The 15,762-nt window shown below is 49.2% G+C and overlaps 1 protein-coding gene across 8 annotated transcripts in view; it reads right to left on the bottom strand.

The window, feature by feature from the left end:
* Positions 1 to 4,530: 4,530 nt before the first annotated feature.
* PALM2AKAP2 (PALM2 and AKAP2 fusion) overlaps positions 4,531 to 15,762 on the bottom strand; it is a 1,039,983-nt gene continuing 1,028,751 nt past the window's right edge. For 6 of the 8 annotated variants that reach the window (XM_069630772.1, XM_069630774.1, XM_069630779.1 and 3 more), the window contains 2 exons: positions 13,998 to 14,036; positions 4,531 to 6,872 (listed from right to left, as the gene is read on the bottom strand). In XM_069630772.1, the coding sequence (XP_069486873.1) occupies positions 6,780 to 6,872; positions 13,998 to 14,036 (132 nt within the window). In that variant the 3' untranslated portion in view covers positions 4,531 to 6,779. The remainder of the gene's footprint in view (positions 6,873 to 13,997; positions 14,037 to 15,762) is intronic. The other 2 variants (XM_069630773.1, XM_069630777.1) reach the window with 1 other exon arrangement.

Consider the following 15,762-nt stretch of genomic DNA (forward strand, 5'->3'; position numbering starts at 1 on the left):
TAATAACTATTTCACATGGCTCCAGAGTAGTAGTGGAGGAGGGGGCGAGGGAGGTAGATGCTGAGCGTGGAGAGCGGTCGCCGGTGGCCTGAGGGGAACAGCAGGCCTGGGAAGCCCTGCCTGGGCCTCTGTGAGTGTTTTGTTTTGCAAAAATAGTTTAATTGTTCTTCGCGCTCCTAGCGCGGTGTTTGGCCTGCTCCTGCTCCCCCCTCCCACTTCCTGGTCTTCCTCTCCCTCCCCGCCTCCCTGCCTGCCCACACCCCCCCCCCCCCATTTCCTCTCCCTCTGCCTATAACCTCCCCCCTCCTGGGCAGCCCACTGCCCGGCAGCCCCCGCGGCTAAGGGCCCCAGGCCAAGGGCGACTCCTACAGTGCGGCTCCCTGTGTGTCTGCAGGTGTCCGCAGGGGACGCCAGGCGCCAGTTCCACCTGTTCTCCGTTCCCCGGCCCACCCCTCCTACTCCTGGTTACATCCGCATGGGGCCTTGCCTCACTGTATTCACAGTTGTGGTAAACTAGGGTGTTTTTCTCCCCTCGCAGGATTCTCAAACTTAGGTGGCCCGGTACCTAATACGCTTTACTGTTTGTTTGCTCCAATTGTGGTAACTTGTGCTTGCCGCTCACTTCCTGTCTGCGTGCTCTCGTTTCGTCTGTCTCCCCCCCCTCCCTCCCTCCTACTCCATGGTGCTCTCCGTCTCGCCTATCTTCTCTAACTGCTTCTCCATTGACTATCCTGCTCTCCTCACTAAATCTGGTAGGAAAAAGTTTAAAAAGGACATCCTGGTCTCCAACCCAGGCCTCCCTATCGCTGACACCTACACTAATGCCTGTTCTAAGGAAACTCTCACTGACATCCTCTTTTTCGTGCCTTCGCCTGACCTATGGACACTTCATATGGTCTCTGTGCTCTCTCCTTTCTCCTCCTCTCCCATTAATGGTGGCACCTGTTGGGATGTCCTCTTGGCCCCCTTCCGCTCCTCTAAGGCCATCATTAATGTCTACGCTAATGGGACCGTCTTGGTCCAAGGCCCTCAGGCCAACCTTCACCTCTTCGATAGACGCTTCCCACACCTCATCAACTTCCTCTCCTCTCCTGCTGTCCCCCCTCCTCTATCCTTGGCTACCTTGCCTCTACCCTCCCTCCCTGCCCCCTCTCGTGCTCCTTCTTCACCTCCTTCTTCAATACCTCCGCAGGGCGTACCTCTGATCTGTACCCCTCCCCGGAAGTTCTTCAAGGATGGCAGCCTTCTCCACATTGCCACACTAAACACTCGCTCTGCCATCAAGCACTCCTCCAATATCTGTCACCTTCTTGAGGAACTGGACCTCGACGTCCTTTGTCTCACTGAGACATGGTTCACAGCCAGCTCTGCCACCAGCTTTGACACACTCCTACCTGACGGTTACAAGATCCTCTCCATGCCCAGGCCTAACCGTGCAGGGGGTGGTGTTGCCCTTATCTTCCCTGAGTGGATTCCTGCCACGGTCACTCCTACGCAGACCTACTCCTCTTTTGAATGTCTTGTCTGCTGACTCTCTCTCCTAGCCATTCCCTTACCGTGGCTACTATCCATCGGCCACCTGGTCAAATTTCCTCCTTCCTCTCTGAGTGGGCTGACCTCTCCTCCTCACTCCTGTACTCAACCACTCAACTCCTCTTTCTTGGCGACTTTAACATCCACCTTGATGCCTCCAGTCCCCCCACTGGTCTCTTTCGTGACCTCTGCGACTCTCTCTCTCTCTATTCTCCCATCCGGGCCTACTCACTCTGCTGGGCACACTCTTGATGCTCTGATCTCCTCTGACCTTCCCCTCTCCGTCCCTCTCTCCACTCCTCTCTCCTGGAGTGATCACTTTCTCCTATCCTCCCACCTCACCCTCCCTACCCCACAGGCAAAGCCACCCTCTTCACTGCCACCCACCTTCTCGGTCATCCGACCCATGAAGCATGTGTCAGTTGAGGCTTTCGCTGCTAGCTTCTCGCCCCCCCCTGCCCCTTCGGCAGACTCCCACCCTGACACAGCCCTCTCCATGCTCCACTCTGCTATATCTGTTACTCTTGATATCCTTGCCCCCGTCATGAAAATCCGCCTGAAGCCCAAAGCCAAATGTAACTCCTGGTATGGCTCGGATCTCGTCACCCTAAAACGCAAGTGCAGGGTTGCAGAGAGGAAATGGCGTGCTTCATGTTCATCCTCTGACAAACTGGCCTGCCGCCTGCTCCAAAGGCAGTACCGGCTCTCCGTTCTCACCAAGAAGAGAGCCCTTATCCAAGCCCGCATCTCTGCGGCATCAAACAACTCCGCCGAACTCTTTAAAATCTGCAAGGAGCTGGCCAACCCTGTTGCAGTCTCTACCTCTCCTGTCCCCTCCCAGGCCCTCTGCACTGCACTGGCCTCTCACTTCATCTCTAAAACTCAGGACATCCGGTCCTCGCTCTCCTCCTTTCACCTCCCTCCCTCCCTACCCGGCCCTTCCTCTGGCCCTTCTGCGGTCACCCCTCCTCCCTCTTTCTCTGCCTTTCCACCTTTCTCTGCTGACGAGGTTTCCAGACAAGTCCGATCAATGAAAGTCTCGTCTAAACAGGTTCACCCCTGTTCCTCCAAAACTATCAAGGACCACATTGACTCCCTGGCTCCTGCCCTGGCTGACTTTTGCAACCACTCCTTCGCCTCTGGAGTCTTCCCTTCCCCCCTCAAGCACTCCCATGTGCACCCTCTTCTCAAGAAACCCTCTTCCGACCCCTCCTGCCCGGCTAACTATCGCCCTATCTCCATCACTCCCTTCCTGAGCAAGCTCCTGGAGAAACTGGCCATCTCCCAGCTGAACCTCCATGCTGAATCTGTTGGTAGTCTTCATGACCATCAATCTGGCTTCAGAGCTGCCAGAAGCACGGAAACTGCTCTCCTGAACATCCGTGAAGACCTGCTCTTGAACCTCGATTCCAACACTCTGTGTTCTCATTCTGCTCGATCTCTCCTCTGCCTTTGACACTGTCAACCATGCCATCCTGCTCAACCGTCTCCGGGAAAACCTGGGTATCACTGGTCAGGCTCTGGCGTGGCTGACCTCTTTCCTTTCAAATCGACCCTCCCAGGTCCAACTGGGGTCCTTCCTCTCCGACATCTTTTTCTCCACCTGTGGTGTCCCCCAGGGATCTAATCTCTCTCCCTGGCTGTTCAACCAGTATCTGGCACTCCTTGCCCACCGCATTGCCGCTCTCTGCCCTAATTTCCAGTGCTATGCGGACGATACCCAGCTCATTTTCAGGCTACCCTCAGCCTCCCCCTCTCCTTCCCTCATCTCTGACTGTCTGTCTGCTATCCAAGAATGGTGTGCCGCCAATGACCTCTGCCTTAATGCCAGTAAGACTGAGATTCTACTCATCGGTACTCCCACTCCCTCCTTCCCTGCAGCTCTCTGGCCTGCCTCCCTTGGCCCCCTCCCTGCTCCTACCTTCAGGGCAAAAAACCTTGGGGTCATCTTCGACTCCACACTCTCCTTCTCTCCTCATATTTCTGACGTCGCCAAGAGGTCACACTACCAGCTGCACCTCCTCAGAGGTATTCTTCCCTTCCTCTCCTTCCCCCAGAAGCTCACTGTCTCCCGAGCCCTGGTTCTCTCGAAGCTGGACTACTGTAACAGCCTCTATCTTAATCTGCCTGCCTCCACTCTCCGCCCTCTGCAACTCATCCAGAACAGAACTGCGAGACTTGTCCTTGGCCTCAAGCCCAGGGACCGTATCTCTCCAGGACTGAAATCTCTACACTGGCTCCCAGTGGCTGCGAGGATAAAGTTCAAAACCCTCTGCATTGTCCACAAGGCCTTCTGGGGCCTGGGTCCTAAATACCTTCAACTCTCTCTTCCCAAATATCTTCCTTCCCGAGCCCTTCGCTCATCCGCCTCCAACTCCCTCAGGGTTAGCCGTTTCTCGAAGCAACGAGCTGGGGGTAGATCTCTCTCTGCGGCAGGGGCCTCCCTCTGGAACAGCCTTCCTGCCTCCCTGAAACTTGAGGAGAACCATCTCCGGTTCCGGAAGCACCTCAAAACCTTCCTCTTTGCTTCTGCTTTCTCTCTCCCTCTCCCCTGCTGAACAGCTAATTAATTCTTCACTGAAACTGCACTGATCCTGCAACTGGACTCCTCTAAACGGCCTCGGTCCTGGGCCCAGCCACTCTCCACTTGCACTGATGCCCTGGAACCCCTCTGCACTGCGGGACTGTCTCTGTATCCCTACAGCCCCCCCCCCCTTCCCCAGCACTTGTTCTGCACTTATCTTGCACTTGCCACCAGCTGGCCCTATTTATTTATTACTTTACGCCACTTACCTTGTACTGCACTTCCCCCCCTCCCCTTCCCCTTGCACTTTTCCCCCTCCCCCACCCCTGCACTTGCGCGATCTGAATGACACCTGGCCTAGTAGGATCGTTGTCTGTCTCCCCTTGTTCCTCCCCTCCCTGCCTCGTCGCGCCTTGAAACACCTGTGTATAGGCGTGTTACAAATACCATATCATATCATAAGAAGAGAGACATTTTTATAAAAGTCCAGCTGGCCACTTTATTGATTTTTCCAACATGGTCCAGAAATTGTGTTTAAAAGATCATTTTATTGCTTTAAATGAAATAAAGAGTAATACTGGCAGCTTCTAGCCTACAATATATACTTTGTGTGTGTGTGTGTGTGTATAGTATATATATATATATGAATGCATAGCACAAGAATAAATACCACAAGTCATGTATAAATGTCCAATTGGAAAATAATGCAATGCTTTGCAAACTGTGGCTCATGCACATCCGTAGTGGGTCAGCGGCATCCGCCAATCGCTGCATTAAGTCGCTCACCACTTTCTGTATAAACTCTTTCATTAAATAAAAAAAATAAAAAAAATCTTGCAGTAATTACAAATGAATAAACATTTGCATCCCTCCCACCCCCCTTCCGGTCATCCCAATGTTTCAAATAAATCACACGTGCCAACATGCACACCAGACTGAGACACGCGCGCACACACATACACACACCTTAAATCTTGCAGCTGCGCCCTCACCTCTAAACAGAGGAGCCCCTGCGCTTCCACATACCACCAATTCGCCTGCTACACGTACATATTCCTTCATGCGCACAGAACATCTGTGCCTTCTTTGCTTGCCCCCCAAGTCCATGCTATTTAAAAAGTCCTCCACGTTCTTTTAACTCCCAAACGTCATGATTAGTAACTACTAAAATGAACCTCCAGCATCTACTCTCCTGCCATCTTTCCTCTCACTTTCTTTTTATTTTGGGGAAGCAAATAGGCCCGTCTTCCCTACACAGAGTGCAAGAAGACCTTCAGGGAGACGTACTCGCAATCCTCAGTGTGTGCCTCTCTATGGAAGAGCTTCATTAAAAAAAAAAATCAAAATAAGGGTAGAAAACGTAATGATGGTAGAACATATATTTCCTTTTGTTCGACTTTGCTACGCAGGACCAGAGTTGGTGAACAGGGTTGACCTCATTGGCCCTCACAGAAACTTCCCTTCTCCGCTGATTGTGGACTGGCATTGCCTTCAAATAAAGACGGTGTGCAACATGTCCCCAGTGCACATCTTCTCCAAGACGACGACCTGAATAATACCAGATGTACCAATGGTACCAGCATCCACTGCCTTACCCAGCTGCCACTTTTTAGAAGATCAGGAAAATGCTTGTTTTTTTGCAGGTGCCTTAAAATAGCCTGAAGCGGTGGGCAGAGGTCATTTCCTGCTGCATCATCGCCCAGCAATGATCAGGCGATTGCTGCTTAACTGGGAACGTGGTGAGGAAGGGTCAACCCACAGCGACAGCAACTGCAGTCTCAGTCGAAGAACAAACCAGGGAATGGATGGAAAGACCCGAGGAGATGGCAGCAGTGCAAACACTGAGAGCGGCTCCATGCCTTTCCAGTTAAAAGACTTCAGCTAGCAGGGCAGCCAAGGGAGGTGCCACATCAAGAGGAGGACAACGTTGTGCAGCCCGCCCGCCCCTTAATCCACAACACAGGGCAATGCCAGATCCTTGAGTTTTACATAATCCATCTGGCTTGGGCTCTGATGTGCTTTCTGGAGAGGCACCAATTGCATTTGCTGTAGAGGGTAATACTTCATGAAGTGTATATATTGCAAAACGATAAAAAATATATGTGGATTGTACTTCAGCAAGGAAAATCAGCATATGTCATTGATAAATTTAAAAAAAGGGACGCATCCCCCAACCAATCACACAAAATCCTCTGTTATGGCCATCTAGACAGAAACCATGGTGCGCTGCGGTGCGCCCGCTTTCCCAGCGAGGAACACTCTGGCCGGGAAGGCGTCGTTCTTGGCATGCCAGTGATGGTCTTGCATAGGATGTGCGGTTCAGTAGGTTCCTATTGGTGCAATGCACCCAGAGTATTGCAAAGCAAGCGCTGAGTGATGAGCTGAAAGGAAGTAGTGCAGTCTATTCCTCGGGCTCTGGAGCAACAACTCCTCAGTCCGCTTTGATGGCGAATTGACAAAAACAGCTTCCAAAAGTAATTCATCACAATTTGGTGCCAGATGAGTTGTATGCCCTCCCGGCATGTCCCAGTAACCCGCTGTTATTGCATATCAGTGTTCCATTCTTTGGATAAGCGGCAAACTCCTACATGTGGAAATCTGTGTCGATTGTCTCTATGCGGTTTGCGGAGTCCATTCAATAGTTCAATAAATACCTGCTTAGTATGCCTCATTTTTAGAGACTATTTCAGTTCATAGTGCCTATCTGTGGTGTCGAAATGAGTTATTCGTCCTCTTCTCGGTTGGCGTAGATTCCCGCCTCCCAGCGTAGTGCCAGGGCACTCTTCCGGCGATTTACTCTGGTGGCTTCAATAACCTGCAATGAAAAAGGAGAAGTTATTTTACTGTCCGGCTCCGAGTGGCACATTTGCCCTCCACCCCACAACCTACCCTTGGGCTTTTACACCAACATTATCAAGTACTCCGACCTCTTAAAATATTTTCCGAGTGACAAAAGTCCGAGTTAGTTGGGCATCGTTTTTTGCTGTTACGTGGCAAGGGGAAATGAAGCACGTCTTGGAGCGAATGCCAAGTAACAATAAGCTGTGCCAAGAGTCTGGCAGTTACTGCATGTTGCACCCTGTGAGATGCCATGAACACCTAGGGGCAGTTTTGCCTTGTATCGTGCAGATGGACACCCATGCAAACAGAAAGGTCTACGGTGTCTGGTCACGGGGACAAAAACTGCATGTAAAAATGTCAAATTAAAAGCAAACTAAGCAAGAGAAAAGTACCAAAAATAAAGTGTTAACATTAGCTATAAAAATGATGGCACCAGTTCTGTCATGGGGTCGGATCATCCTGGATCCGGGCAAAAGAATGTCTCCCCAGATCTCAAATCCGGATGTTCAATACAGAGAAATCCATGTGCATGCTACATTTATTTTAGAAAACCGCTTTAGAATGCTGCGTTGGCAGAATATAAACCGCGGTTCGGCACTTGAGAGTCTGAGCAGGACACCTATGTATTCCCTTGTCAATATTGCACTGTAAAGGAAATGTGTGCATTTCTTGGAGTTTAAAAGGGGTACATATTTTATACTTTGTTGACAGTACAACAAATCGGATTATACTCCAGATGTTCAAGATTAACCTTCTAAGGGGCCGGTCTGCATCCTGTAGTGATTCGGTAGTGGATTCCCCCAGAGCAGAAGGGCCAGTGAGTTAGGCGATGTTGTCCATTTGTGCTCCCAAAGCCCCGTAAGCCACACAAACGCTTCTGCGTTGGATTCAGCCCCTTCCTTTCCCTCCCTTAACACTTCCCTCGATCCTACCCTCTGCCCACCCACCAGACTCGTGATTGGTGAATGCTTTGTGTGGCAGACATCCTTTTAAGTATACCCCCACAGGGTAGCCTTGCCCGGGCAGCCGGCTAAGGGCTCAGGCAAAGGGCACCCACCACACCAGTTTGCCTCTTCGCCCTGGACGACCCAGCCCCTGCCAAGCCACAAACCCAGTCTGCGGTCAGGTAGGAGACATTTTGGTATTTTAGTAGTGTTGTAGGCTTGCATTTCGCTTCTGAAGAGCGATAGGCACTGGCCTCACAACACACATGCCCTCCACAATCCACCTCACTGCACCTGCCTGCACAGTCCTCCTATAACATACCTGCCTACTCTCACAACCAGCTAGTGCGGATCTCACACTCGATTACAGTAGCTGCTCTGTTCGGTCCCTGCACTATACACACAAAATCCTGCAATCTACACCTACGCATTCTCCGATGCCTCCTCCCCTACCTGACCTTCCCACACAGTTTGCCGCAATCACAGCTATCGTACTATCATGCCTAGACTGTGCTAACACCCTATACCAGAGTACCCCTGCATCACAACTTACGGGTTCAAAACACTGCGTCATGGCTCCTTCTTGCCCTAGGTACCACAGGTCACATAACACCTGCCCTCTGTGTCTTTGACTGGCTGCTGATCGGGCAACAATCCATCTGCAAAGCAATGTGCATCACCCACCCAGCTCTGCAGAATACAGTACCAGAATATCTACAACACAAGCTCACACCCTACAGGCCAAACAGAAAACTGCGATCAGGCACAACTCTCCTCATCATCATCTGAGTTGCATAATCGACCAGAATATGGGGTATCCTCTTTCTCTGTCCAAGCTCCCACCATCTGGAACTTGATTCCATTAGCATCCAAAGCATAGAGGATCTCCAAGCTTTCCGGAAGGCACTTAAGACCTGGCTGCTCTTCTACATTTTGACTGGCCTAATCCATCTCCTGGGAAAACGAATAATCCAAGACAGATGGGTGGAGGCACGATGAGTCACATGAGGAGACAACAGGACCGTGCCAAGCCCACACAGAGGATTCCAGTCGATCCGTATGAGATCTGCACACCCTCACTGCAACTATCCATCAGCCTTGATTCTCTGGTATGTATAGCACCTATCTCAATGGAACAAAGCTGTATCCCTCTCGGAGAACAACCACCAACTCGCAAAAATCTGCAACAATTCACAACTTTACTTCAAATCACACATCACATCTGCCATTAGAATGTAGCTGAGAGCCACAACAACAACAAATAAGCTTGGTCCAGCTGGGCACATAATCAGTCTCCTTGACTTGCCTACCCTGACAGTCTACCACAGCACCCCTCCCTACCTTCTTCTGGCTAAAATGCACACACATTCTAAAAATCCTCCTTTCAATTCTCATACCTCGGACTTCGGTCCTGCAAGGGGTGTTCATCCCACAGTGCTTGGAGGCCAAACCAATGGCATTAGGTGCTATACAAATGCCATACAACAGATCTTTTGAGGGGCTCTGGGGCAAAAGCTTATTGGGGTGACCCTACCCCGTTGTACTGGGGGAGGCCTTCAGTAAAAAGAACAAAAAAAATCCAATACTGCTAGGTACTATGTAAAATATGTTAAAAGCGATTTTTCTTAAAAAGAAGAATTAATAGGCGTTGGTCTATAAGAGGACACTATGAAAAGCAGTGTTCACACTGAAGATGGCTTAACCGGCAAATGTGTAGCTGTTGGGTCTAAAAAGTGACATTATGGCAAAAAACGTAAAAATCCAAGAAGATTTTTTTTTTTTAAAGCATTCAAATGGTTAAAATCAATGTTGGAAAAATAAACCTCCACTGACAATCATCTTTTTCTAAATAAAAATGGTGTGGAGGCGATTTAGGGATTGTGGTGTTATCGAATTTGATTTTGGCTTTTCAATGTGATAAAGCATTTGAACTATTAAAGCATCCAGTGCGTTTGGCCACATGTCATGTCTATGTAATATTGTGTTTAGGGACTCGTTTAACATCTTTCCAGGTCTACAGACTGGCCTGTGTCTCCAGAGGAATGCAGATATCCAGTGTATAGAGGCACACGAGCCCCGTGGACTGGAAACTAAATGTTAAATGCAAGAAGTGGCACAGTCGTTTGGGTAACCATGAACTTGGCACCATATAGTTTTACCTCAAAGTAAAGGGGGTAAAACTTCCAGTTACAGAAGAGCACAGAACATGCAATTAGAGGAAAGTCAACAACGGAGAGAAAAACAACCACAAAGCCATCAGGAGGCCACCTGCCTATAGCCCTCCCTCTCTACAAACCTGTGTCAGAAATTAGAGAAAAGACTGATGGTTGCATGCATGGGTAATTTAATTTTGCATCTGCAAATATGCTCCGGAGACTTCAAAATTCAAGATACTTAATTCATAGGTATTCAAAACGGTCAATGTTGAGCCACCATTGAGTAAAAATATTGTTGGCAGGGCACCACCAAATGCAAGAACTTTTTGCGTTTTACATTCAAAGCAGTCAGCCCCCTGCTTTTTAGTTTTGGCTATTGGCTGGCGCAAGCCAAACCGATCAGAGCAAAGCTAGGGAGAAATGGCATTTGAGACTACTGCACTTTGAGTCTGGTTCGCTACTGATGCATGAGAGTGATAGGGCTAAAGAGGAGGGGTTTCATGGCTTAGTTAGTGCTGATGTGATCATGGCTAGGCCTGTGGTGGCTGGCTGTGGGATGCGTGTGTGCAGTGTAAGGTGGTAGGACATTTTATAGGGGAGATGGTTAGTCAGGGGAACGAGGGAGTAGGTCTTACAAGGCAAAGCAACCTGTATGGAGTGAGGATCCGCATTTTCGATCCCAGATCAACTCCATTAATTTACATATTAAATGTGTTGCCATTTTGTCCAAATAAGGTTAAGTGTTTTGCCCCACTGGGTTTCATCGTTCTGCCCTTTCTGCTGGACATCTTTGTTTGGCTGGTTCAAAGCGGTTAGGGTGCTTGCATGCTCATGAAGGTGACTGGTTTGCGGAGGCCTCCTGCCAATTCTAAAAGAGTGTGATGGCAATTAGAAAATTGCCCATATAGACCGATCTCCGTTTGACGGAATTATCGGGGAAATCATCTATGCTGTCGTGTACGATATTGTGTAAAACTGTCTGACGTCAGTGTTTGGGCATTTTGGCAAAGCTGGTCTTTTCCAGAAGGCGTTGTGGTTAACATTTCCAGACAATTAGACCGGGACTATCGCCGTGTCGTACCCTGCCTTTCAGAGAAATCCATTACAGTGTTATTCATGGTCCTGGAGTATAGGGATGGATGGCTTCCTCAGACATCTGCAAAGGATGCAACAAATACGGATGGCGCTGCGGGGTCAGTTCAAGGCGGCTTCAGCACGCATTGTGGGAAAACAGGGTCATCTGGTATTCATGCTACCGTGATCGGAGCCATGCGGCTCATGGCACAGTGGCTTCCAAGGCTTTTTGTCGATGCCATGGGAGGCAGCAGACTGTTCCTGCGATTCTGATAGCAAGGTGTTCTACTTTAAAAACGGACTGAGGATTTGGGATTGCTAGTGGTGCTCTCCTCTGGCCTCGCTATCGAATTTAGACTTCAAAACTAATCATTTTACAGGGCTGCTTTTAAATGACAGCAAGGACATGCATTTACAGTCCATTGCTTAAGGAGTACTTGGTTTATTCTTCAGTGCAGACATACAAAAAATGGTAGCAGTCGACCCTTTCTAGAAAGAACATGGCCCGATAACCTGTTCTGTGTTTTTTTCCCCCCACTTTCAGATTGTGCAGCCATCGCTTTTAGCTCACTGTACTTTTCACAAAGGAGGAATATCCATTTGCATTTCAGTCTTTGTCCCGCCCACAATGGCAGTCCAGCACCGAAATGCCATGCAAACCTCCTTCGAATAAGAGTACCAACAGCAACCCCAGACACGTGTTTCAGCCTTGTTGGGCCTCATCAGTGAGATGGCGTTGTGCCCCTCTGAGCAGTGTGCAAGGGGTCCACGTCTGGGTTCCCCCAGGTAATTTAGGGTGACCAAACCCCCAAGTTCCTTACAAAAATACAAAGAGGCACAGCTCCACCTCGCTGTTGTCCCACCCTTGTGACTGATATGCAAATGGTGAGTCCTTCCTTGTGTAATGTACAGTGAGCAAAAAGTGATGGCTGTGGCCTATCAAAGGGGGGGGGGGGGACCACAGAACAGGTTATCATGCCATGTTCTTTCTAGAAAGGGGCGCCTGCTACCTTTTTTGTATTTCAGTGCAGACAGGACTGCTGGCAGAGCTGGGGCGAGGGGAGGATTTCAAGGTCTGTGGTTGCAAGTTCATAAGAGCTTCGTTTTTCTTCATTGTTGGCTGTGGTGCAGTGTGAATGGTTGCAGAGTTTTCCCACCAGAGACGATGGGCTAAGGAGAGGGATTGGATGGCCAGTCAGATTTTGAAAGCTGAAGAAACTACAACTTTACCCAGGGTGTTCTGGAACTCTAGGTTTTATAAACACATCTTGCTGCTGAAGCTTAGTATGGGGATTTAAATTATATCATTAAGTTAAAAAGTTGCATTTTTTCACCATTATCAGGCAAGTAAGCAAACTCTTTAGCAGATCTTGCACCAGATCAGTGCGCTGCATGAGTGATAAAGCTTCCCTCGTATGCCCATTAATCAGAGATCATACTACAGGGTTGATCCAGGAAACCAAGGATCCCAAAAAACAGCAAAGAAAACACGCAGCTGTACATTCAAAGGCTTCATTTACCATCTCGTGTAAAGGTTGAGCTGTAGTTTACATGCAGCCATGCATGCTTCTTCCTCTAGGAGCTACGGATAGACATCTGCCCCCATACCCCAGCCGAAGTGCAAAGGCCACTTGGCTGCAGGAGGAGCGCTACGATTTACAGAACAGGTGTAGGAAAGCTGTTGCTGGAGGGCCTTAATGGTGCCTGTGCCCTTTACGATCTGGAAGACCTTTGCAAAAGGTTCTTGCAGCTTCAGGTCAGTGGAATGTGCCAATCAAAACTGGGGAGGTTGTTCAGTAAACCCCAAACGAATAGTAAAATAACCAATGGTTAAAAAAAAAAAAAAAAAAAAAAATAATGATAAAGCCTTTCAGATGTCCTGCAAAGTAATTTGAACGTGGCCATGTGGCTTGGCCACAAGATCTGTGTCCCATACACAACAGTGGATAATGCAGCTTTTCATTCACTGCTTATTCCAAAACGACCACCATCTTATGGCTCACAGGCGTACAGGGAATTAATTCTTTGAGCCGCAAAGCAGTGGTATGAAATGTCCAACTCGGGCGTGCGTTGGACACATTTAACGGAAAGAAGCCTTTTCTCGCTCACTGTGCAAGCAATACTAAAATAGGCAAACCGTTTATAGATGCCCCCTCTGGGAGCACCACCTGCACAAGTAATGCTTTTGCAATTCGCCATTGTGGCACCTTACTTTGAAACACGAGAGGTCTCACTTTCATGCCTTCAGAGAGTGCCATCTTACTGATAATACGAGCCGGCTATGCCACCTCCAATTACCATCTCACCCACCAGCACCAGCACATTAAATGTGGCGATTGAAGGCGCGGGGGTGGGGGGGGGGGCTTACTCTCTAGACTGTTGCATAATCAGGAAGTCAGATGGTGACCTCGCTCCAAGAACTAAGGCAATTCAAAATGTCTATAGTGAGTGCTTCAGCGTAAGTATTCCAGAGCTCCCCAATGATTTTGAAGCAAGTTTGTTGAATGCTTCCTTTCTTTGCTTTAAGAAACGAATGTAAAACAGAATGCGTTTTTTTTTTACCCCAAGCAGCTCATTTCAGTTTAGTACCAGCCAAGCTGTGTTGCCCTCTTGCTGTGGCGCAATCGGGAATAAACCATGAACGCAGCATCAGCATTTCCCAGCGCCCTCTTCTAGGCACCACCAGCCCCATTGTGAGGAGTACAGTCGGTGAACTACGCGGTTGCCATGAATGAAAGCATACAACTAGAATGGACGTGGCCACAGCGGTGGACGTGCATGAATGGCCCCACTCATCACTCCCACCCCCACCCCCACAGGAAGGCGACCCGGTTCTAGGTCAATGGCATTGTGACATACAAGGCTAGGACAACATGCGTTGCATGCACGCACGCAAAGGCCATGGAGAAAGCAGTAGGAGAGTACCTCGGAAGTAACTCGGTTACACAGACATTTAGAGACGTACTGGAGGAAGAGGAAAAAAGTAGTGTTAGTACATTCAGTAGACAAACAGGAAAAGCAATCACGGAGGACAGATACAGTACACTGAAGCACACAGCGCTGGCTCTCCAGCATCTTCCAGCCTGGCATTAGGCAAGCGGGGGTGCTCATGGAACGCCAGCCGTGTCTCTAGGAGGGTGCTCAATGAGCGAGACCAGAGTGTGTGAAGGAACTAGATGGATGACCAGTGACTGGACTCTTGCACAGAGATGAACTACGCCGCACCAGGCAGAATGAACAGCGGCCTCCATGTCTCTGGGCAAAGAGGAAGGGATACAATCCCACGCGTGTCTCGCTTACGCTGGTTTCTAACCTGGAATGTCAAGCCTGCCCTTTGGTGCACCGACTGCAAAGCATTGGATCAAGGCAATGAGAAACAGCGAGTGTGCGGTTGAAGACCATCACATAAGAATGATCAACTGATTAGAACATAGGATTAGGCAAACATGCGTCTAAACCAAAAAACTCGTTTTTAAGCTGTTAAAAAGGTCGGCTTTCATTTTTTTGGCACCTAGCAATTACTCAGTGGATCAGCAAAGCGCCTAAGGAACTATCACAGTAAGCAATCTGATTAATAACCTTAATGTGCTGCAAGGTATTGGGTCTACTGACCTACTCCACAGCTGCCATTACTCGTCAGCAAGTGGCCATCAGTTTGTACTGGTCAACCACTTGGTGATAGCAGAGACCCTAACCTAGAAGGTATTGAGGGGGCTGGGGTGATTGAACAGGGCACCGGGGGAGTATGCATCGAGGTGGGTGGGGTGGAAAGAGCATGCACGGTGTGTGGGGGCTGGGTTGTGAGGGAGTGCATGGTGGGGGTAGGTGTGTTATCTGGAGAGGGATGGGGTTAGCGTAGGAGTATATGAGATGAGTAAAATGGAAGGGGGCTTGTGCAACATGGGGTCGTGGGTGAGAGCCCGGGCGGAGCAAAGGGAGATGGAAGCAGGGTACGGGCGGGACGCCCCCTGAATAAGAGAACAGGGAAAGTTATTGGGGGCAGGGGGAGAAAGAGTGCATACAGGGAGCTGTAGAGATGAGCAGGGACAAGCAGTTGCATATGGGAACCATCTAGGCTGGACCAATATGCAACTGCTCAGAGGCAGTCATTGCGAGCGAGCAGCTGGGAGGGGGGCGGGCAAGCATATGGTAGTCTAATTTGACATCCATCCATACTGTCATCTCCCATTTGTATTGGTCTGATTCACACCGCAAGTTAATACTACATATTACTTGCCAAGAGTGACTTCAGAACTAAAAAGACCAAATTGCACAACTTTATTGCATCACTCACAAAGCAAGTAAAGTGCTCTTATAATTCATTTGATCTGCTTCTTAAATTGCATAAATAATCTGATCACATGCAACTGCTCTACCGGTCCAAAAAGGCAAAACCCCATTCAAGTGTGGCGTGTAATGAATTCCTTTTACGCAGCACTTGTACTTCCAACGTTTTTTAACTAACAGCTTCTCACACATCTCAAGGTTTGTCCCTTTTTCCCAATCTCAAATGCATGTGCAGCTCATTCTGGTGTCCCTTTAGTCTCACCACTGTTGCTTGCAGACCTCCACTTTGGTTCATCGCCCTCCCTCATGCCCAAGATTCTCCTCCTTGCTGCCAACATGGAGTGCTTTTTACCTGCCTGCCACTGGCTGGGTCTTTGGCACTCCCTTCATCCATCCACAAGAG

The sequence above is a fragment of the Ambystoma mexicanum genome, chromosome 6q (genome assembly GCF_040938575.1).
Source record: "Ambystoma mexicanum isolate Mex_15411 chromosome 6q, UKY_AmexF1_1, whole genome shotgun sequence".
Lineage (NCBI taxonomy): Eukaryota > Metazoa > Chordata > Amphibia > Caudata > Ambystomatidae > Ambystoma > Ambystoma mexicanum.